Source organism: Diprion similis, chromosome 6, assembly GCF_021155765.1.
Source record: "Diprion similis isolate iyDipSimi1 chromosome 6, iyDipSimi1.1, whole genome shotgun sequence".
NCBI lineage: Eukaryota > Metazoa > Arthropoda > Insecta > Hymenoptera > Diprionidae > Diprion > Diprion similis.
In genome coordinates, this window is record NC_060110.1 from 24,229,725 (window position 1) to 24,254,645 (window position 24,921).

At 35.2% G+C, this 24,921-nt stretch overlaps 1 protein-coding gene and 1 long non-coding RNA gene across 6 annotated transcripts; both read right to left on the reverse strand.

The window, feature by feature from the left end:
* Positions 1-371: 371 nt before the first annotated feature.
* Positions 372-24,466, reverse strand: LOC124407782 (1-phosphatidylinositol 4,5-bisphosphate phosphodiesterase classes I and II). 5 transcript variants are annotated; one of them, XR_006929355.1, is made up of 21 exons: positions 23,641-24,466; positions 21,270-21,416; positions 19,967-20,238; positions 19,690-19,774; positions 18,141-18,558; positions 17,925-18,045; positions 17,638-17,833; positions 17,205-17,559; positions 16,916-17,113; positions 16,633-16,842; positions 16,175-16,494; positions 15,755-16,075; positions 15,500-15,544; positions 15,214-15,418; positions 14,974-15,089; positions 14,724-14,830; positions 14,312-14,627; positions 14,039-14,230; positions 13,531-13,789; positions 13,338-13,422; positions 8,774-13,251 (listed from the first exon to the last, which is right to left on the reverse strand). XR_006929355.1 is itself a non-coding variant. In XM_046884302.1 (19 exons), the coding sequence occupies exons 1-19, from the start codon at positions 23,737-23,739 to the stop codon at positions 726-728; spliced, it is 3,681 nt and encodes a 1,226-aa protein (XP_046740258.1). In that variant the 5' UTR covers positions 23,740-24,466; the 3' UTR covers positions 372-725. The 5 variants fall into 5 exon arrangements, 3 of the variants coding, with proteins under 3 accessions (XP_046740258.1, XP_046740256.1, XP_046740257.1); XR_006929354.1 differs by having other exon boundaries at positions 8,774-13,422; XM_046884302.1 differs by lacking the exons at positions 8,774-13,251; positions 13,338-13,422; positions 13,531-13,789 and adding an exon at positions 372-790 and having other exon boundaries at positions 14,146-14,230.
* Positions 2,953-9,105, reverse strand: LOC124407786. The gene is made up of 3 exons (XR_006929356.1): positions 9,094-9,105; positions 4,209-4,213; positions 2,953-3,017 (listed from the first exon to the last, which is right to left on the reverse strand). It is a non-coding gene; the product is annotated as an uncharacterized LOC124407786 (long non-coding RNA).
* Positions 24,467-24,921: the final 455 nt, after the last annotated feature.

The window sequence follows — 24,921 nt, forward strand, 5'->3', positions numbered from 1 at the left end:
AGGGATAAAATTATCCACCTCAACTTTTTGTTAAACATGAATTCTTCGGAAATTATTTACTAGAAAACATTTTATTCTGATTTTAGGCATTATTTTCTTAAGGGGCCCGCTTTGACCATTCTTCGTATTTTAATCACTGACTTGAATGTCACAAGAAGCTCTCACACTTAGAAAAAAAGAAAACACGCAGATATCTTAGTTTTGCTGAGCCATCGACTCTCCTTTGCTTCGAGTCGCAGACAATATTTGTCTTTTCGAAAAGCCGCCAGAGCTAGGGACGAGCATGGTATTAAAAAAAATAAAAAATCAATAACACCCTGAACGTGATCCTATCACATTAAATTTTATTTCATATATATATAAAATGTATATATACGCACGTGTGTTTATATGTGTATATGTATGTATATATACATATATATATACATACTACATACGCTGTCTTTGGTTTTACACGATTTAATACAGCCATTTATCATGCATATAGGTATGTATATGTCCTATAATACCTTATGTATTCGTTATTCAAAATCCTTCTCTCTGCTTGTGTGTGACGAAATAGGGCGCGCAAGCGCGCGTGTGCGTGTGTTTGGTGTCTTTTCTCGGTGGTGGTTGGTATTGATTTTCATAGAGTAGGTAACAATTTCGCTATAATCTAGCCGCTAAAAAACACACTCAAGTGTAGGTGTGTGTACATACATTAATTGATAGACATACATTTATAATTACATATTTCGAACACCGACACAATATTGGCACCCTGGTAAACACAAAAGTCTATCGCCGATCTCTAACCTCACTCATTGAAATGATGAAACTTGACAACAAACCGCAGACAAATGCTGTGCGCGATTTTCAGGATAGACATCTTATGAATATACACCAGCATGCCAAAATTTACAAAAATGGAAGCAACGCAATCGTAACCGTATAACTTATGTACTTGCGCCGGTATATACCCCGTGTCCATAAGGAGAGTGCGCACCTTATGCGCGTGCGTCAAGTCGTTTGAATTCTATTGGCTGACAGTTGTCGCCTGATTGTGCAGCCGCAGCAACACCAACCGCGGCTGTCAAAAACTGTCCCTAGAAGTCCACAGTTAACGGTGGGCTCCTAGGGACATTTTTTAACGCACGCGCATAAGGTGCGCACTCTTCTCATTGACACACGGTATAATATACATATATAATATATATGGTACATGTATGATATTATGCTATTTACGTACGTACGTGTATTCTAACAATAAATCGGTAACAACATGTCGGAAAAACCTGTACCTACTCCCAAACCTCTTACATATTATACTACATGCTATGCCATAGTATGTATACATTTAATTCTCTCGGCCATACATCAGTTTAGAGATACAACGTGTTTCGGAAGAATATAAAAACTACATGCTACTATTCATATTGTACGTGTCCCGCGCTATCAAACTCCGTTGTTTAACTTTAACCATATCGGGTAGACCATAATTTTATTTACACAACACTTGAGACTTCGTAAAAAAAAATTCTCTCGGTCAATTACGATCGTTACAATGCCGATTTACACTCTTTTCGAAATCTTGCAACACCTGCTCCGTAACTCGATTACTTTAAAATTCCATGCCAATCATAATTATCATCCACATTCACGTTGCAAATCATAATCATGCAAAATAATCAGTTTCCCAGATTGAGGCATTTTTCATGCAACTTTACAAAATGTAAATAAGTGTTAAAGAGGACACGTGATGTTTAATTAGTGTGGGGAAAATTTAAATTTGATCAAGTAGAAATATTTCTCTGTCAAATTAGTAACCGCAACCGTCTAATTCGGTTTGAAAATTTATACGAGTAGAACTGATTTTTTTTTTTAAGTTTAGAAAATTGTGTGCCTCAAATAATCGATAATCCATAATCGAAAAGTTAAAAAACCTGACTGAATCAGAATTTTCTAAAAGTATAATAATTAGCCAAGTTGCAAGGTATTCATGCAGATCCAGACAATTCGTAACCTCAGTATTTCTTCTCTCAAAAACAAAGCCCGTCAACCTCAAGTGTATTTCACAATATTTTTGTATTATTATAGGTTCATGACGAACAAACGAAGCAGAAAACCTCGTACACAGTATTACTTCATCTAATTTTCACTATTCACGATATAATATAGTATAATATGCACGTATATGTACATACATATTGTAATGTTTATCGTTAATCTATATATCACATATATACAGAGTGACTTTCTAACGACTGCATATGATCCGCCATGTGCTGAAATTTAGTGCGCAGGCACAACCGGCATAAATTCAGAGGACAGTTTTTGTTCAGTGGCAGTTGTGCTCAATTTAGAACTATGAAAATTTTTGAGGTTAGACACAGTTTCTCGCCCTGACAAACAGTTGTTCTCAAATTGTAGCGCGTTTCCATTCAATTTTAACACACCACGAACCATTCAGTCGTTGGGAATTCACTCTGTATACGTTCACGGTGTGGTGCAGCTACATATCTAACAAGGAAGGTATCTCAAGTCGATTTCTCCGATTTGATTTCTTTTGTAATATATTATAGTAGACTGAAAACTAAGCGACACGTATTTTTTTTTACCTGCCATTAAATACTTTAAGAGGGTGAAAGCACCCTCCAAAGTAAGGTATGTCAAGCGGGGTGATTAAATTTGACAGTTTTCTTTTTTTTTTTTTTTTTTCGTAATTGAGAAAATTACATTTTTCATTTCTCGTTGTGAGAAAACTTTCCCAGTTGGATTGGTTAAAAAATATGATGTTCTTATTGGTGAAACTGCGAAACCGCCCCTTAACGTGCCTTATACTTTGGAGGTTGGTTTCACCCCCTTAAAGTGTTTAATGGCAGGTAAAAAAAAATATGTGTCGCTTAGTTTTTAATCTACTATAACATATTACAAAAGAAATCAAATCGGAGAGATCAACTTGGGATCCCTTCCTTGTAAGCTATCAGCAGTACGAACATATTTTCATGTAGGTATCGGAAAGAAGTTCGAAACACACGCTAATGTCTAGATTGCACATCGTGCAATACTGAATAATTGAAAAAAGGAGAATAAGGTATAGATTTGAAAATCCAACTTCTCGATTTCATTGCGATTTGGAAAAAATGAATAAATATTTTTGAAGAATCTCTCGCCACAGGTCGATAACACGAAAAAAAAACCTTCTTCAACTGTTTTCGTGGTCCGGATTTCGAATCTGAATTTAATTATATATACCGCATTCCACTGTTCCACGTAACGTGCAAAAATGACAAATTACCCAATTACACATTGCACGAGGTTTAGCCGAATCAGAATCATCCCAACTATCATAACATTTGAAATTGTAGCATAACTCTTCTTACGAATATCATACAGGTAGGTATGCATTAAACACTGCAGTGTATAATATTGCTAATGCCGCAGTACCTCAAATTAATTATTTACGGCCATGTGCCGTGCAACAAATATGATTACCGCTATATTATGGTTATTCTAAGTGTTATCTTTTCTTACTATACTTGTACGCTCTTTATTTTACAAATAATCCTTAAGGCTAATAATTATTTTTATCATTATCAGTTATATTATATATCATTGTTAATTTTGTTATTATTTTTTTAAACGTTATTCATTATTACGCGTGTGTGTGTGTGTGTGCGCGTTTGTATGCATGTATATATTATACCATAATATTACACGTTATCCTATGTAGAAGCAACATCGAACATCGAATACATTTACATGAGAGAGTAAATAAATTTGAAAAAAATATGGTTCATAGAGTATATAATGTATAATAGTGGGGGAGGGGGAGGGTGATTGAGGGCAAGGCACAAGTGAGTCGAAGAGAGATAGATGATAGGTGGATAGATCTCATAGAAGAGAGAGAGAGAGAGAGAGAGAGAGAGAATGAAAGAGAGAGAGACAGCGAGTATGATTATATCCGAACTATAGATAAACATACTTCGGTGATTTTCATATAAGCGTGATATTCTTTTATTATTACTTCTATTTCAATTGAAATATGGGCAAAAACATTTATTTGCATCACCTTTTAATAATAATAATAACATCGATCAATGAATTTTAGATTACAAAGTTTATATACCGATTTTCTATTTATCATTATATACGAGAAAATATTTCAATTCGCTAAATTTCGACCTGCTAATAAAAAAACGATGCGTTTCTTAAATTTTACTTGTGACGGTGTCTAATTGCGCAGTTCACATTTTTTAAATTTATTCCTTCGAAAAGTATTTTGAGTTTCATGTTTTCCCAGTATCATGTTTCAATTCGACAAGACTCCCCTTCCCAATCTTGGCCAAGTTTTTGTCTACCCTTAGGATCCGCACTAAATCATATCAACAATTTAGCTTATCCCTAATTCTTTGATCTTTCACGTCTATGGGTATTTAAAATGTGATAATTCTTCTCTTGTCTCGCTATTTCTATCATATTTTCGTCTCTTATTTCCGTCCAAATTTCAAATAATAAATAAAATCGTAATTCGTTATTCTTGTCGTCTTATCAAAGTAACAACTTCACGATTCAACATGATGAAGAAATTATACATAGTAGGTCGGCAAATAAATATAAAATGTCTTTGTAATATTGTCACTACGATTATATCTGAACGATTTCACTAAATGACACTAATTTCATTTTCATTCGCATAATAATAATTATTAGGAAGATAGAGAGAACAAGAAAAAAAAAAAAAAAAGTAATTGTGATGTAAAAAACAGACGAAAAAATTCTAGCTAATTTCGTCAATGCTCATATAGAAAATAGAATGTAAAGTAGTTGTTATACATGTTGTATATTGTATCGTAAATGTACAATGTACATATAATATAATTTCTATTACGTTAAGATTTAAATACTTTCAGTGTAAAATATAATATTTCATGGCAGATCTCGATGTAGATTATATAGGTAATTATACATTATAAAATTTATGCGTAATAAGCATCGTCAACGAAAAACAACTGTGAATATATAAGTGTAACGCATTTATACAAGCATTAAAAATACAATCATGCGGATAATCACATATTTATATATATGAAATTATTTGTGATCGTATTGTGGCAACGAGCATGCATAACATAAAGTAAAGTCATAAATTTTGCACACAGGATAAACGGACGTGATCAAAGTTGTATATAAGGTATAGGGTCATAAGTAGAAGTGGCAATTAAGAAGATTCGTCGAAAAAACATTGATTAATTTTTTTTCAAAAAGTTCGAGAAGCATGGAGGTAGGTATACGGAGTGTCGTTTGCATTGAAAAAAGACTGAAATGCTATTCTGGACAAAGCCGTAATTTAGGATGATTTGAATTCCATTTGAACCGAACGCTATCGTTACCATTATTATTATTATCATTATCATTATTATCGTTATTATTAATATTAATATCAATATAAATATAAATATTATTATCAACGTTAAAATATAGAATATAATGTGTGAAGGTAAATTGCAGATGGCGTATAAATATTAATAATAACTGAGTATTAAATAATTTAATAAATCAATATTCTTATAAAAAATTACAATAATAATTTCAAGGAATCGCCGCGTTATTTTTCGTTCATTATTTTTTTTTTACTCAAAAATAAATATCTCATAGACGCGTCTGACGTATTATGCAGAGAGAGAGAGAGAGAGAGAGAGAGAGAGAGAGAGAGAAAGAGATGATTTTCTTTTTCATCCTTTTTTGTATAATTTATCGCACGCGAATATTTCTCAACTCTTTCTTGAATAGAGAAAAAATGAGAAATATAGATCAACATAAGCGAGAGAAGAAAATGTACAAAATAGACGATTTATAATAAAATTACTGTTGCATGAAATTACATAATCTTTAAGGAAACATAAAATTAATATTAATATACTCTGGAAGACAAAAGCCATGATTATGCGACAAATGGCAATATGACTGTATAATAATAATAATTTGCTGTTGTTAGACACATTAATTGTCTCAGATTTTCACTCATCATTAATAATAAAACAGAAACTGGACGTATACCATCTGATAATAAAATTCCGTGCACCCATCGAGGGTATTAAATGTAGAGGAATTTTTTTCATTCAATTTGAAGTTACATTAACTATATAAATGCAGTCATGCGTAACGTATACTTAACATTTGTTGCAAAAAGAAGAGAAAGATTTATTATTGTTATTTCTTTTTTTTTTCACAAGTAGTAATAAAAACGATAACGATATAGTATAAATTACTAAATAAAATTCTGTAGAAAATAGTCCTCAAGAAATTTGATAACGATAATTTTCAAGATTGCACATATCCGATAAGCCTTTTCGCTGTATTTATACAATTATACATAATGATAATATTTCTTTTCGTTTGTTTTTTTTTTTTTTTTGCTTTTTTTTTCTTTGTCTTTAGTTTACTTTAACACATGATTCCTGGCCCACGACATTTATTCAAAACAAAGTTCAGATAATATTCATTGTTCTGTTACTATCGATTTAAGTGCATATAGCAGCGCATATACATATATGTATATGTATATACATACATATATATATATACATATTATTTGCAATAGTAACTTTGGTTTCATATTCTGAGTTCAATTAAACATTAAACAATTATATAATAACGATGAAATTTATACGCATCCGAACCGTACTTCAGGCTTAAATCTATCCCTTTACAGTTTTAAATTGAGCGAAACTATACGTTACGTATAAATATATATATATTACCAAGCGAGCCTAATTTTCAGAATTAGAGGACAATAACGAAGAAAAAAATAAATAATAATCAATAAATTAATAAATAGAAAAATATGTGCACTTGCCAAGTAAAAGTAGCATTTGTTATTAATTGCTACTGAAAAAGAAGACAGAATTTCAAATTGAGAGAGAGAGAGAAAGAGAGAGAGAGAGAGAGAATAATTCAGGTACAGAGAATCGTTGTAGGAAACAACGTATTAATAGAGGAGGTGTCTAGCAAACCTACGCATATCCCTAATGATAATATAATATAATATAATTATAATAACTTTATATTAGTAAGTAACTTTATTGAAAAATTGTGAATCTTTGTTAAAATGTCACGAGGGCCAGGCAGCTACGATTTATCTGTAGGCCGTTAACTACACTTTCTCCTTTTCCTCCCGAATATTATTTTTTATTTTTATTGTTATTATTAATATTAATATTATTATTGTTATTGGTATTATTATTATTAATATTATTGTTATTATTTAAATTATTATTATCATTATTATTATTATCATCATCATCGCCGTCGTCATCGTCATCGTCATCGTCATCGTCATCATCATGTTTTGTTTTCGTTTTTATACGTTTTTTAATGATTTATTTATGTTTAGTAATTTTTTTTTTTGTTCACTTTTTTTTCAATTTTCTTCCTCCTGCCTCTTTAGCATCTATTTGTAACATCGCTGACCTACGCTATTCTATGCACACACCCCGTTTCGATTATAAACGATTAATACCGTCGTTATACTATCTACAGAGTGTCCAGAAAAAACAAATCTGCTACCGGGTATGTGTATTATATCGGTAATCGTCAAAACGGTACGAACGACGAACGTGCGTAGCGATCGACCGCAGGTAACTATTATAGGCATATATTGAACATTAATTTAAATTAAAGACATAAAAGATAAATATTTTCTATAACAGTGAAACGGCATATTGTTTACTTCAATCGTCTGCAGCTATATGATGATAGTTGCGTATGTAAAAATTGCATTTTAATTTTTCTGAATACCCTGTATCTCCACAATGTCGTATCAACTAATAGATAGAAATATATATATTTATATATATATATTGTATGTATGTGTCTGTGTGGCTATGTATGTATATGTATGCAGTAATGTGGACATCATTTTCGCGTTACATGCCATATCCTTGTGCAAAGGGAAATGGACTGTATATAATTAACTTAAATTACAAGGTAAAAAACCTATAATAATAAATCATGGTGCGTATGTGGATTATAAGCTGCGAAACATGAATAATAGCGACAAGTTTTTGGAGGATTAATATAGGAGGTTGCAATGAATGCTGTTTAGCAATATTCATAGTTTCTAGGTTTATAGGTATACAGATTAGCTACATGTATAGGTGCGTTCCATTAGCTATTGGCAAAAGAAGATTTGAGGAGAAGGATGCAGTTTGAAAACTCCCTAAAGTGACTGGCGAAGAAATTCAACTATTCCAGAGCATCTAATTGTAGAAATAAAAAATTTGACTAACAATAAATAGAAGTAAACATATGCAGACAATTTGCCCTTCAATATCAAGTAATTGTTAGTTTTTAGTAAGACGAACTAATTCTAAGCGTTGATGCGTGTGAGAAAAAAAATGGAGATAAATATCAAATAAATAAATAAATATATACTAAACTGAATTTAAAAAATCGGTCTGTCGACTCAAACTAGTCTAGCTGAACAATTATTATTTCCATTTCTTGTAACAAGTCGCACTGGATAAATTTAAATCTCACAAATTCGCATACCAGGCTCAACAGATTTTCAAAACATTAAGACTTGATACGGGGTAATGCGTTACTTTAATTAAACTAATTGTACAGATATATCTAAGGTAATGCACATAGTATATATGCATGTATGCATGTATGTATGTATTTATGTATGTATGTATAACTTTGCAAGTCGACGCTACCTTATCAATTATCATCTCTATGAACAATGATGACATTATATTATAATAACAACATCAACAGCAACAACACATAATTAATATTTCAACATGAATATAATATTTTTATCAATATTTTGTGTATAAATATTTGTGGTAGGACGAAGGAGGATGGGAGGTCAAGCTAATATATACAGACGATGTAATTACTGGGATACAAAATTCTGATCCGAAATTTTGCGCGCATAGACAGAGTCACAAAATGCATGCATTTTAAGATTTTCTGTTCTCCGACAGTTAGCCTCTGTCTCTACACCCAGTATTCAGCTAATCCGAGGTCTACGTCAAATCGTACGCATCACTGTTATCCAGGTAAAATTGTACATTGTACTATCGAGTGGCAAGTTTTATTTTAAACCTAAATTAAACAGTAACTTGTGCAACGATTGGAGACAAAACTTGAGAGAAAAAAAAAAAAAAAAACGGAATACAACAAACAACTGTTTACCTAAAAGTGAAACGGTTCGATTACCGTTGTATCGGAATCATAATAAATAAAAATAGATTCGTGATAATGAAATATGGGCAAATATAAAACTTGCAGATTGCAGCGTGATTGAAATTGAAATATAAGTATTATTCTCTAGGGTATTGTAATGGAAGATCTTGGACCGCTCTCTACAACGTAAAGAAATTGTCTTAAATTTCTACAACAAATAATATTAAAAATTTGTACCGTTTAGTAGAAAAATCACGATGCCCAGCTCTATAAACTAAACTATTAGCACGCAACTCATCCCCTATCAACTAAAATATCGATTTCTTCTTATTTATAACTGGTACAGTAGCAAATTGTGACTAGGGCTCTGCTAAAATCAGTGGTAATAAATTTCAAAATCACAGCAGCAAAATTAAAATCTCGATAATGATTAACTTGTGTGAATTTGACGACTACTCAATAATTTGTGATAGAGAATAACTTTCTTCTTCTACATCGAAGCTTTAAAAATGAAACGATAACAGCGAGCTGTATATCCAAACACATAGTTATAATTATTCTAATACTAGGTTGTTTATCAAATGAGACTGGACATAAAATTCATGAGTATATCAATTAAAGACAAATTTGTGCGTAAAAATCTTCAACACGTTTCCAAAACTTTTACCAAATACTTTGGATATGTGTTAAAGACTTGCGAAATGAAAAGAAAGAAGTTATAAAAATTTGATCGTTTGCATTTCTACGTACCCAAGTTAACAGCGATGCATAGAAGTATTCTAACTAACGAAATTTTCAGTGCATTTTTAAATATACACTTATGCCACGTACAATATTGTGCTATAATTATTTCTAAGCTACTGCAAAACTGTTGGTATACACATATGTACGCTTATGTATATCTACCTTAATACCGTTCCTATAAACATTAATCTTACAATTTTCTAAAGGTATCAATTCACTAACTAGTTACAATACAACCCTAGGGGAATATCCTATTTGGAAGAGGCGTTACGCTAATCATTAACTTTCTTCCAAATATAGTGTAATCATACAGGAAGCTGGCACGCTCTACAATATGAATACTATTCGTCGGATAAAAGCATCGAACTGAGAAAAAATATCTATAATCACAATAAAATAAGAAATGCCGAAGGTCGTGTAGTTGTGGTATTGTTACATCGTTACTACCAGAGCTAGATCAATACTATTGGGTTTCACTTTCCTGTATTACTAGGCAATATATTTGGGTCTGACTGTCCAAAAATTGTAGCCATTTCTTTACAATCAAGTTCACTCGCTTTGACTATACATTCAATTCCAGGAGAAAATCGAAATCGCTACTAGAAAAACTAGAATCGACACAGTAACTAGGATAGGAGACGAGCGGCTCCTGTCTTTGTTAAGAAATGGTAACTCTTCTTGAAAATAACTATCCGCATTTACAATATGTCTGTGTATTACTTTACTTTCTCCTATACTATTTGGAAAAGACGCATTATTTCTCACAGTATAATAGTGATTATCTATAAAATACAATTCTGCTCAACTTTTACTGCTATATACACACCATATGTATGCATATGTAATCTAGATTACATTTTTGTTTTTTCAACCCGTTGTATCTTTTAATATCCAAGCATCGTTATTGTGATATCCGTTTTTCCCTCTTTTTTTCAGCCTACCGACTGCACTCATTTCCTCTCCATTGCCAAACATTTGCTGAATGTTTCAACAAACGTTGCATCATTCAAGCATTGTTGTGTCAAGCTTGAAACTGCTGTCGATACACCTACTTTCTCAAGCCATTGTATTGAGAATATATCAAAATTGCAGCAATATTAGATCGGATTTATTATGAACAATGAAGAGTAGAGAAATTAGCTTGATTTTCAAATAATGTAAAAGCACATAAATTAATTCCAAAGGAAAAACAATTCCTGCGACTTATATTGTGTATAAAATATCATGTCTTTTCTCTTTGTATAAAAAATAGACTTGTACGGTACTTGAGATAAGCAGGCGTCGGGTGGTAGATATTAAAACCAAACGTGCGACTTGGAATAATGTTACAACTCTGGAACAATATGTCCGGAACAATAAAATAATGAGATTCTTTCGCACGCTGAAATACTCATTAGCCAAAATTGTATTCTTCGACTGTGTATCATGCGACTTATTGCATTTTAACAAATAAGTTTACTGGATTGTGAACAGTGTGGAAGTTATTCGCATATTTTTACTCAACCAGCTCATTTTGATGTTTGGTTCGTAACGACTTGTTTGCGCAGCTACAATTGCTTTGAGATCCTTTAATATCACAACATGTCCCTTTTACATTATCTATTGACAGTCGGATTTTGGGCCGAAATAACGTAAAACGAATTCGTTGACATGATGTAACAAGACATCATTTCATCAACTTCGATATCTTAACGCCAAATAATATTCAGACTTCGAATCCCACTGCCGTAAAAACTTTGCTGCCATGATAATCAGTGAACATGCCCTATAATGAGGACTATACGTCCGATACTAATGTCAGCGATAATACCACATTGCTCCGCACATAAGCCGACCCCCAATTCTGAGACAGTGTTGCAGGGTGTTTTTCTTAGTTACGTCAACGACAAAAAACGGCTTATATTCGGGACAATACGATAATTTAAACAAAAATAAATAACACACTTTACAAGAAAGTTTACACACCTTAAATCTTTACCTTACAGTTAATAAGATTCGCTTATTTTAAGTATATCATATGATTAGAAACAACAAGGAAAATGTTACAGTTTAGTTTACCCTGTAACATTTTTGATTGTCTTCCTCAAAGAGGCGATTCGACCAAAGTTCATTCTTTGATGAATCTCACATAGATCCTGATAAACGTCAGAAGTTCTGGGAACAGCTGGTGGTTAACTTCATCGCCTAATATTCAACATCGATAAGAAAATGAAAAGTTGCCTTGAGTGTTTTTTTTCCTGCTTTCAATAGGATATATAAAATATATTAATATTATACTTTAGTCTAACCTATATTTTACACAATCTTATTAATTTCATTGAAACAGCCAATGCAGGCCCACTTCAACCGCATATTTTATTGACTGCATTGATTGCACAATTCAGATAAGGAAATGAATTGAAAACAGGATGTTGTTTTCCGAACTTGAAAGCGGTATTACACATACTTTCAAATTTTCAGTGTCATCCATTTTTCTCCAATTATGTACCGATAAACAAGATTTACTAAACAAGTAGGAATGCATTGGCTTTGTCTTCGAATAAATCGTCAAATACAAAGATTAGATGCCTGATTTACAATCTCAGCAACTTTGCGATACTGTTCTGCAAACAGCCAAGATATATGAGTGCATTGAATTCCATTCCTTTTTCACCAATCAGTCCCAGCGCTTCTGAAGCAGGTTCTTGAGAAATGTTTTTACGTTGATTACTTTCAGTCAAAAATACGTTAAATGTGTTATATTATAATCGCACATGCCTTACGCTTCTCATAGGCCAAAGAGATTCACATAAATATTTATACACCTCAGATCTTTCAAGATTTGATTTTATAAATTATAAATGAATTGTTAATTCTATTTTGCATTTTTTTTTTTTTTTTTTTTTTTTTTGTTTTGTTCTTGTTTTTTGTTGTTGTTTTCTTTTACATCTTTCTTGTTTTCCTCCCTATAAGTATAATATGGTTAGAATGGTTTTCTGAGTAACATCTTATTCATATAACAACAAAGTGAATCGATATTTTGGAAAAGGTTACAGTTATTTAGAATTAGATTTCATATCTTTACTTCTCGATAGTCTGTTTGCTGAGCTCCTAGGTCACACTCGATAGTTAAAGAGGATGTATTACGTGTGAATTACCAACCCATTTTTTGCTTCACCAAATTAAAGTTGCCTTCTGTCAGAAAACATCGCCGTGACGAAGCTCTCTTTGTTTGAAAACAATTCACGGACTTCGATCATTTAAGTCAGTGTCAATTAAAGATAACATACTATAATAATGCATGGTATGTACATATACATAAAATATCATGCTTTTTCGAAATTATCGGCATAGCTGTGCGTAGAGCAATAAAATATACTAATAAATGTGTAAAATAGCGTTAAAGAGAAAGAGATAAATATAGAGATTCTGTAAGGTACCTAGTTGCGATTTGAAAAGGAGAGCCTCTCGATTAACACAGGAGTTGTCCGCTTCTTTCACTTGTCTCAACATCTCTCAAGAAAACTAAACAATATCTAATAATTAGCTCTTTAGTTTTACCACAACTCAATGCGGTAAGCGTTTTTTTTTTTTTTTTCGTTTTAATTAATTAATTGAAACACGAAGACTTACATATTGGACAGCACACCTATCGAGGTCCCCGAAAACACAGAAAACATCAGACTCGGATAGTATCTGATGGACAGTCTAAACACAGCAAGTAAGTTTCAAGGCCTACGCGTTATTCTCGCAGACCCAACTTGAGGTATTAGTTAGTGTTTCCACTCAGAGATTCTGGGATGCTGCTACCGCCGGATGGAGATAACGTAAATTCAGTAATTTCAAACTTGCTGTAACGATTATTATACTCGGCCTGCAGCGCTGCTTTTACCTGAAAAATCGAATTTGCTAAATTCCACAATATGATACACAATACGTCGTAAAATATTTACAAACCTTCGAATATGGCAATTTACGTTACACGTTTCAATGAATCATTAAATATCTTCCAATCTGATTTGTCTCTAACATAGAAACAACAATGTTATCAAAATAATTGAGAATAATTTTTTTTTCTGGGAAATTCCCAATGCACGTTGATGAAATACAAAAATATAGGTTTTGCTTGACATCATCGTACCTTCGCTTTTTCATCTTCTAGCCTCTGTCTGACCTCTTCATGCTGTCTTTCAAGTTCAACTCGTTTCTTCTCATAAATTTCTTTGAGTTTAGTACACTCGATGACACCTTTTTCAACCGTAGACTTAGCCAGCTCACGTTTAACTCTGTCCAATTCACCCTTGTCTCTATGAAGCTTGGCGAGCTGTTTCACCTGTCGAAGTATTACATGGATAATATATGCGAATAGTGTGGGGTACAAGTTCGAAATTAGTGGAAAATATTGGACGTGTACCTGATCCTGCCTAGTAGCCTGGAGTTTTTTCAATGCCTCTTCTCTCTCTCTCTGACGATTCTCTTTTAATAATTTCAACTGATTTGACTGTGAAACTTTCATAATTTTTTCAAGCGTTGCAAACAAACTCTCATGATATTTCTCTTGAAGTTCCCGCTCCTGCAGCACATGCTCTTTGCACACTGCCAACAGCCTCTCGCTTTGACTTCTAGGTAATCCTCGCGGAATTCCCTCAACTCCGTCGCGCTGCTCTGCCTCGGAACATTCAGAGGTTTCAGCGAGCAGTTGGGTGCTAAGTCCAACTTCGCTTGAGAATCTGTGGAATCAAATTACTCAAGTGAGCCGCACCGCTGACATTTGATTGAAACTATTGCGATAAGCACAGATCAGTGCAGTTAGTAAAGATAGTTACATGTTTTTACTCGAAAGTCGCTTTACCAACATCTGGCTCACGTAAAATTTAGATCTGTGCTTTTCACCGTCCAGTGATCCTTTCTGCGACTGTATTCTCATCTTTTCCTGAAACATTTCAACATTTAAGATCTAATTCATCCATTTGAACGTGCTTTTCTTGAAAGCTTATTTACTCAGATGCTTTCCAACGACAAAAAAGCACGCCAAACATATAGTTTCAGTAAGTAAATAATATCATTGGCTTTTACCTTCTCGTGTTTTTTCCTCAACGATTCCAGTTTTTTATCCAACTCCATCTTTTTATCCTTAATCAGTTTGTTCTCCATTAACTTTTCGAACGAATCGGCAACTATCTCATCGTTCACTGTAATAATTCACGTAAAGTTGAAAATGAAAATGAAAAAAATTTAAATAGAAGTAGCAATTGGATTGCTATTTACAAGATAGCTGACTTCAATTTTACATACATACGTTGTAAGAATACTAACCACTACTTGTATTTACAGGACTTTTCGTCGCAGAACTTTCCGCTGGTTGTAATGTGGAAGCATTTGGGCTCTCGTCTTGTTCTTGAGTTTCGGGAGAGTTGAGGATCCCCACTATGGACGATCTGCCGTGCGGACTGCCAGACATCGGCAACGATCCAGTTGATTCACTGATGGACTGCAAGCGTTTTGCCTTCGACAACTCATCCTAAAAAATCGCATTCTGGTGAGAATTGCATGAATATAAATATAACAACAGTAACCCTAAACATGAGGAAGTTCGACTTACTGTTGATTTTGAGGAACTTGCCCCTGTGCCAAACTTATCCTTATCCTAAAACGGTCGGGGAAGGTTAGTGGATTATTGGGAATATATGGTATGTATTATTGATTATTATTATACACAGAATCTCAATTCAGTGGGACAGCATTGTCAGTTGAAAGGGTTAAAGGTTTACAACGTAGGGTAATAATTTCCACCGTCAATTTCACTGGTCAAATAGCCAGACTGAAATAATGTACAGATAATTTGTTAAAAGCTCACTTCCAAATCGCCTTCCGTGAGTTCATCGACATCGTCTGTGAAGACAGACAGCTGATTAGTCCTTTTCTCTAATTCACTTTGGTATTTAATCGGATTGGCTAACGCTTCAGCAAAGTCGCAAAGTCCATCGGGTACGTAATCCTTGACGATTACGTGCAGAAACAGGCTAGCCAAAGGCAGTGGTTGACCACATTCAGTTCTCAAAGCGACATGTCTATATCCGGGACACAAACCAACGACTGGCAGCACTCTATGTCCGATCAGTCGACCTGAGTCCTCGTAGGCAGCTATTCGGAGAGATGCGAGTTCCGGCAGAACAACCTAGCAGTAAAGAAGTAGATAAAACCAACGACGGCTGTGCAATTGATAGTATAGAATAAATTTCTTTAACATATCATTTCACTCCAGTTGGATCATTACCTTTTTGAAAATGAATGGCGGGTCATCATAAACCGGGTTTATTCCGTTATTCTGGACGATTTTAGTCCTGAACTTCTTTCTCACTGTGTCCGCTGGTAGCCCGTACATATCGACCTCAACGTAAGTGCCAACTCTCTTGTCTGTTAAAAATTGTGCCGAAATCACGTGTATGTGTACAGTTCCAGCTATTATACCGTCAACAGTTGACTCAGCAAAGGGATCCAATCGCCGATCCTTTCGTCTCATGAATTCTGGTTTCAGGAGGTATCCGCAACGATGGTTGTACTCGAAAATCCCCAAGTTGAGTTGCATGGCAAGATCTGTTTTCAAGAGAAGTACAAAGATTTGCATTAATAGATTTTCTTTACAGTATTATTGTTAGTAATAGAAATTGATCAGATAATAAACAAAGGATATCGGTAAGTAAAATATTGGTATGATCAATAACGCTAACTTGCCTAGAGTTTGGTAATTTAATGCAACCAGCTGGCAGCCAGCGTTCCAAAACACCTGAGGCATAAAGTTGCTGGAATCGAATCTGGTCCCGGCGGGATAAACCCTGGAAAGCTGGTGTTTGTTGTAATTTACGAACTCCAATGGCCTCTCCTTCAACAGTGTTGTTGCTTGTTTCTCGTCAAACGAAGACATTTCGTACATGCGATTTTTCTCTACGAACGCAGTGTTACATTATTACAAAATAACCACAGACAATTATCACTGCAAATACGATTCTCAACTTACTCTCAGCATTTTCAAAACTGCTAAAATGCACGGGTTGCACATAGTTAACAAGAGCCGATATCTCGGCTCCCGCCTCAGTTTCCTTTGCAGTAGCAGCTGTCGCTACCTTGTCAGGCACAGGGATTTTGTCACCGATACTCAGTTTTATATCTTCGACGTTTGACTCTTCTTCGTCAGTGGTGGACTCCTCGTCCTCGTCTGTAAGTAATTTAATAATCACACCGTTTCAACGAATGATTTGTTATTTAGCTATCTTCTCCTACTCAGCAATCTCTCAAGCATTACCGACCATCGTCTTCTTGCGTACTGTCCTTGCTTCCCTGCCTCTGTTGGAGCAAAGGAGCGCGAGGAATGTCTCCATTTCCAACTTGCTGCTCAGTTGGAGCGGCTCCGATGACGACTCCATCCACAACTTCGTTTTGCGGTATGATATCAGGCGGTGGTCCACTCTCGCCCTCAGCTCCGTTGTTGACAAGTCCGTTGTCATCGGCTTCCTGCGAACCCTCGCCGGAATCCTGCGAATGTGCTTGTTGCTTCTTGTGATGTTTCTTATGATGATGATGATGGTGATGTTTCTTTTTGTTCTTTATTATTATTTTACGCTTCAACGACGACGGCGGTGGAAGTTCTTGTCCAGGTTCTAACTACAATCGATAAAGACGAGTTTCATACTCCAGTTTTCTAATAAACGTATTCGTTGAGTACAGAGAACGTTGGCACACCTTGTGAGATTCAAGAGGAGCATCGAGCAGCATGTCGCCAAAATACTCTCTGCAATACTGTGCTATTTTTGCTTGCTGTCTGGGATTGCAATGGTTTTCAAAACTGAGGACGACCGGATATTCTGAAGTCTTGAAGGCACTCTCAGCTATCGCCTCTATCACGTCCCGTGCATATATTTCAGGCACAAATGTGTATCTGCGAATAAGTAGCCAATCCAATTATTACGAATTATCGTTAAAAGACACTGAACGTTCAACTGACGTAGCAAAGTAGAGAAAAACTTTACCCGTGAACAATCATGGGTTCATCAAATCTGCCGTTCCAGAAATCCAACTCCACACAACGACATCCAGCTAACAAACACTGCCGATAGATCTCAACTGAACTTTTACCAGTTATTTGATGTCCTGTGAACATTTCATAGTACATTACCATTTTTGTGGGGAAAATGAAAAGGTGATGGGCAGAGAAAAACAATATGTATGGAACTATGGCGGTTCACCTGTGAGGTAAGTGTTGTGGCTTGAATTGATGAAATAGTGAGCTAGTGGCTGATCCATGTCGTCGGAAAGATCAAATTTTGATACAGCCATAATGGGATTATCCTCGCTCATTAAGTACCTGAGAAAACCGTCAAAACTAAGGTATCCTCTTCCTGCGTTGTACTTGTTTGGTTCGTACTCGTTGATAATATCCTTTGCCCGCGCTGTATTTGCATACGGATATAAAATCTCATTCAATCGTGGATCCCTTTGAGTTTTGTTTAGAAACTCTACAAGCTGTGCAGCTGACATTAGTCGGCGCTTCGCATTGCCCACAATTTCATCAAACACTTTTTCTACCTCGGTACGCTGAGTGAGGGATTTATAAAAATTGAAGAAATCTTCAAACTGAAATTTCTGCAAAGATATTGCATCATTCTGAAACAAAAATTAAATCGAAGTTAGTATTAATAATTCAAACTATGTTCAGTTCAAGTTTCAAAATCATTTTTTCGCTCTATTATATATCAATTTTCTGTACAAGATGAACTTCAGCCTATAAACTCGATTCAGCTACTAAAACTTGTACACTTTTTTTAGTAGCATTTTTAACACGCTTCCGACACTTGAATGAAGATCAACAAGATTTATAACTTCCTTTTCTGTTACTGGCCAATAGCCAGTACAAAGATCCAGCGAATATGATTTACTGTTTACTTGAGTCAACAAATGTTATTGCACAGACATCAAAACAATTTCTGTTTTCAAAGCACTCTGTTATATACATTCGTAAAGCAATGCAAAATTCACTTGACACTGATATTTAAGAGAAGGAGTAGTATTGTAATAATTGCTTGTTCTGAAAATTTCTAGACCAAATTTTGACTAGCGGCATCAGGCTCTTCTGTCATGTTAAGATGGATTATGGCATACATTATTATACACTGAAGCTACGTTCGTCGAAGACTTGTTGTAGAAAAGACATTAAAGTGTCAGATTAAATTTAGTAGATAACCAAGGCCGTTTAAAAACACTTAAACTAAAAAATGATATGCTGCATTGAGAAATTGAAGCCTTGGCTGACTGCCAACGAAAACTGTGGTAGCTGAAATAGTATGCCAAATATTACTACAAATGATAAAGGAGAAAACAAACCATTTTCGAGATCTTTTAATAATAACGTTTACAGATGTCTAACTTTGTTTGATAGATTATAGATTGAAAATAAGTACCGTTAACAAACACAAAATGGCTTTGTTACTGGATACATGCTACAAATAATTCATAGTCGACTGTTCTTCGAACACAGCCATGCTAATGATCAATGGAAACTTTGAAGCTACTTCAAGAAAATATGCTGTGTCCACTAAAATTCAATACTAAGCAATCAACTTTGAACGTCAGCATTAACATACAGAAAATCCTTTTTTTAATTTACTACTATCTCACTAATGTCAACGATACTAAGAATTTAGCTTTGAGGTATTGAAAATGGAGGGGGCGAATAAAAAATTCAAATGACGTACATACAAGACTACATTTTCGCTCGTGGATAACAAACGGGCTTACCTTGCCAGAAGGCATGCCGGAAATATCAAGTGCTTTTTCAACACGTTTGCGGTCTTCTTTATTTTGTGCGAACATTCTTATCACACTGAAAGCATATAAATCATTTAAGATTTTGTTTGCCAAATACAGTTTGTATCGCATGTTACTAATTTTGAGCAATCTATAACAAGTTTCTCCATAGCTTCCCACGTCACGGGAAAGAAGTTGCCACCTTAAGTGTAGTTTGCGATTCTGGAGGAAAAAAATTATGCTGTTGAATTTCCAAAAAGGTACTCACTTTTTAATTGCAACCTTTCCAGACTTGTCAGCTGTTAAAGAAAGCTTAGTGTGCGCTTTTTGTAAGAACATTATTGAGCTCGTGTTAAGTTGTGTCAAGTTGTAAGCAACTTTCAACAGCTGATCCGTCCAATGTCGTGCGATTTCAGCTCGTGTTGTGCAAAAATTGATAAACGTCACGTTGACAAAGTCAGAGCCGTAACACACCGTTACAGTCTTCTCCTCAAGGGAATCTTGAGAGCCCATTGTTACAAGGGATTTCAATTTCGGATCCTGTATAAAGAAATGTTTCATCGATCAGATAATACTTGACAATCTAATCCCACCCGAACCAAACTCCATATAATGAAAATCAAGATCCATATACACCAAACACCATTCTACACAGAAGTGAAACGATAGTAAACACAGCATTCAGAATCGTAACAAATGCAATAGTAGATATTACGGAAACGTTGCGCAACCACTTTGTTAGCATAAACTTTTCAATTGTCTTTAGTTTGTGAGTTAGATAGTGAGGATCTGCAATAGAAAAGTTTTCCCTCAACGCATTTATTGATTCTTTGGATGGGGGGAGAAAACTGTTGACAGAGAACGTTATTTGTTTTGTTAATAAATTACTTTGCCCACAATAAGAGGGTGAAAGAGAAGGTGTGTCCAGCGACAGGGGAAAAAAACTATCTATGAGTAACTGTAATAGGACTTAAGGCAGGTAACTTTCTATTTTTGTATCAGTCAACAGTAAATGTAGGATTTTTAAAAGCCGGTCAACGTTAGTATCCAAATACTCGACATTTGTATTGCAAGATGTTTCGATATTATTTAGAAAATAGTAATAGCGTCGTTTATTTTACAGAAAACGTCTTGTTGGATAAATATAGATGGGTTACAAGGCTGAGCAATAAGATAGTTATTATAAACTTGTAGATCCTTAAATTCTTGATTTTAACATATGCAGTAGGCATAAAAATGGACTTACATAACGTGTATAATTTCGCTATATATGAGGTCATGTCAAAATACTAATTTGCAATCAATTAGACGTGCAGAAATAATTCTTGGAATATCGTCCTGAACGTGATTTGAATTTCTAGTCGCAGTATTTACCAACGATTGCTGTACGGAGGTTTCTATTTTTACAATTCTGGTAATCAAGAATGCAAAATAACTGTGGATATAAATAATTTGCATAATCAACAACACTAATGGATTGGCTGAAATTTACGTAAAAATGAAGAAATTATTCATCAGCGATGGCTGATAGGACATATTTTATGATGTATGTTAGTCTATCGTAGGCTTACTTTTGGGATTTTGGCGTATTTTCCAGTGCGTGTGTCTCGTATTGTGGAAATATCGAGCATATCCATTTCATTGTTCTGATCTACCCAATGAAGATAAAAACCAAATTTATCGACCCGCAGCGTGACTGGTGTCCCAACTCCTGAGTCCTATGAGAAAATTCAAAAACAATTTGGACGATTAAAATAATGCAAAGTTATAACTACACCGGTATTAGTTTGATAAATATTATTTATAAATGTCCAATCTTTTGATTCTCTTCTGTGAAATTGGAATCGACTGGTCAAAACAATTATTCCATATGCAGATCGGCAAGCTTGAATCAGTATCTGAATTAATGACACTGTTAATCATTCCTTGCTACAACAGCATTTCTAATACAATATGCCGAGAGCTTAGCCAAGCAAAAATTTGTCAATGGGATAGATTGGAAGAAGAGGATAAAGTAGATCGGTTCATAATACATATGGAACACCCACAATAACTGCAGAATTTTAAAATCTGTTGCATTAGCTTTGATGGTTGCCAGTGAATTCAATGAATCATCACAGCTTTATAAACATAAATCACATAACATTTCCTCTCCTCAATTCATACGTCAGAGAAAATATCATATCTCGTTGTAGGCTGTAAGATATATGTAACGGGTACAGAGACTGTTTCTTTTCTAATAACAGCAAAGCTCTCTGCCAACAAATGGGTTGAGATATATCAATGCCGAACATTGAATGAGACGTTACCAACATTCTAATTACAGTAATTTCTTCACAAGACACATTCAGTTAAGCTCGAGTTCCTGGTATTGAAATTGAACAGAATCAAAGCTATGATAATGTTTAGCTACTAAGAATTCCGTTTCAATGAATCAGGACTACAACAGACAAAAGTTAACGTTTAATGCGTCTTTAACACATTCTTAGAATTGATTTATTTATCATGAAAATGGGCAACACTGGCTGTTTCAAGCTGCAATCTTCTATGAGAGTTGAGTCTATTTACACTTGGATTATAGCAGAGAATATAGAAGGTTCAAAAAGTTGCAATAAACTGTGCAGCTGAAGTGGAATAAACAATTCAATTATATATGACTGAATTAAAAACAGTTCAACTAACAAACATATTTAAAGAATAACTTAACTGTATTACTTTTTTTCCGATGTCGTTAACTGAGCTAGTATAGTGATCTGAATTTTATTTTTTTTTTTTTGTATCAATGATACCAAGTAGAACAAACTCCAAATAACTAATTAATCTCGTTATTAATACTACATTGCATATGAGTTGTTGAATTAACGGTTTACACTTTTCAAACTTGATTAAATTCTCAAATTTGCCAGGCTCAAAATGATACCTCTCTTGTCAGCAGTTAATAATAATATTGTTACGTCTGAAGTTGAAAAGTTGAGTGAAATTTTCTAACATTTCTAAGTAGGTAAAATATCTTACAACATTTGTCACACGCTGTTTGCTGAATCATATTGTCACACAGAATGAGAAATGGTTATTTTTAAATTGAATTTCACAATGAAATCAAGGTTGAACATTTCCTGATGACAAGCAACAGACATGAATGTGTCCAGAAACAGAATAACTGTTCAAAGTTCCACTTGCAAAATTCTTTCAACTTCCCAGTATTTCCGGTTGGAAAGTCACGAAAGCAAACATGAAATTCCAAATTTACATTATATTGCAATGAAACTCTTCTACTCTATTGACTTTTCATGTCCCGTGAAACAACAAACAATTTAAAAATCATAACACGAATAAAATTGAAGACAATATTTCAGAGACATTTTTATTTTTAGCATTTTAATATCGCCAGTAGAAGAAGGACAGTTGTTCAAGTACTTATGAAGTACGTATATCACATTACACATGAAATTCGATTTCAAGTAAGAATTTTTTCTGATGCTCAAACAAACATTTCAAAATTCATCAAATACCACCATTCCTAGATAATATTTTGGTCTTTATCTATGAGCAAGTTAAAACTTTGCCAGTATTCTTGTCAGCTTAACTCGTGAGTTTATCTTGATTTCATACACAATAATATTTGTTGCCGAAAAAAATCTCCGCTTATCGACACTGAAGATTAAGAAGAAACAATTATTCGAGAGCAATTACATAATTGCTAACCGAGTGACTGGATTCTTATCAATTTCCCTACATTTTTAATGAAAATCCGCAGATGTAAGCGAAACCAGTTAGGTCCAGCATCGGACGAAACTCATTGATAAGCAGTCACTGACAGGAGTTGGATTTCGTGTGTTGACAATCATCCCACTGGCGACATGGACAAGGGGGGGGGGGGGGGGGGGGGACGTGCAGGGATACAAAAAAAGGAGGAAGACCACGGCACAATCTCAATCTCACCTCGTCCCATTTTACGAATTTCTCGCCGTCTTGGAGCTGCTGCGATACCTCGACCGGTTTTATCTGAACGACGTTAGCGACGGACTTTGTGCCTGCCATCGTGAGTGCGACGGTGGATGTCAGTGAACGGACGTGCCGTTTCCCCGACTCGAAAAAATCAAAACATGCAAAACAAGGCGGCCCGCTTTTCTTTTCTTTTCCACCCTCAGCAGCCTCTTCTTCCGCTTCTTCGGCTGCTTCGCCCCCTCCGCCGGCCCGGTTCTCACTCGGCGGCAGCCCCTGTCAGCATCGTTTCAATTACGTCGTCTGCTACCCGTCGCGGGAAACACGGAAGGCGATGCTGATACTCCAGGCGAAACACGGAGAAAAGCCTGGCGGCACTGCTCTCTCCCTCCTCTCGTTCTCCTTCTCACTCCTTCTTCCTCACTCTTCGCTCCCTCTGCCGCACTCTCTTGCTCAAACTCTCTCTCTCTCTCTCTCTCTCTCTTTCTCTCTTTCGCTGGGTAACGATCACTTTTTACGTCGTCAAACTGCACGACCACCGCACGACCGAACCGATGCAGCGGAACGTCAACGCGATAATTGACGCGACACCCTCAGCGTTTTGGGAAAACATCGACGGCACATCTCTGGCCAATCACTGGCTCGACGTCGGACTAACTAACTCCTCGCCTCCTCTCCAGCCGACCGTCTTCTCCTCTCGAGAGCAACGGAGCAGACGATTCCGGATTCACCTAGCACACACATTTACACAGGCAAACGCTCTCGTCGCACCGACGGTACGTGTGTGCACACTATGCCAGGCGATAATACGGCCGCTAGCGCGCGGCCCCGATTACAAGAGAGTCGAGAGTCTCGAGATCCCAAACACGAAACAGCAGCCACGCGCCGATAGGCGGCAGTTGGACGCACTTTCAAATTGATTTTAATACACCGCGGGCTTTTCAAACTATCTGCAACTCCGCTATATTTCGCTCCATTCTTAAACGTTTTTTATCAATATTTTCAAAACACGTTATAGTTTTTACGACTAACCTCAAAAACTTCCATGTTCTAGCCTCGTTACAGTTTATTTACAAATTCAAATGGACTTTGTTGCTGCGTATAAACTCAAAAACCCCTGAGCAACAAGTTTCGGTCAAGTTTGATAGTTTTTTTCATTTTGTATCCGCCATATTGGATCCGCCATCTGGAATTTACAGATGATCAAATTCTGACTTCAGATTTGTGATCAGTGACCCCGATTACTCCCGAGTAACAACATTCAGGCCGAAATATTGA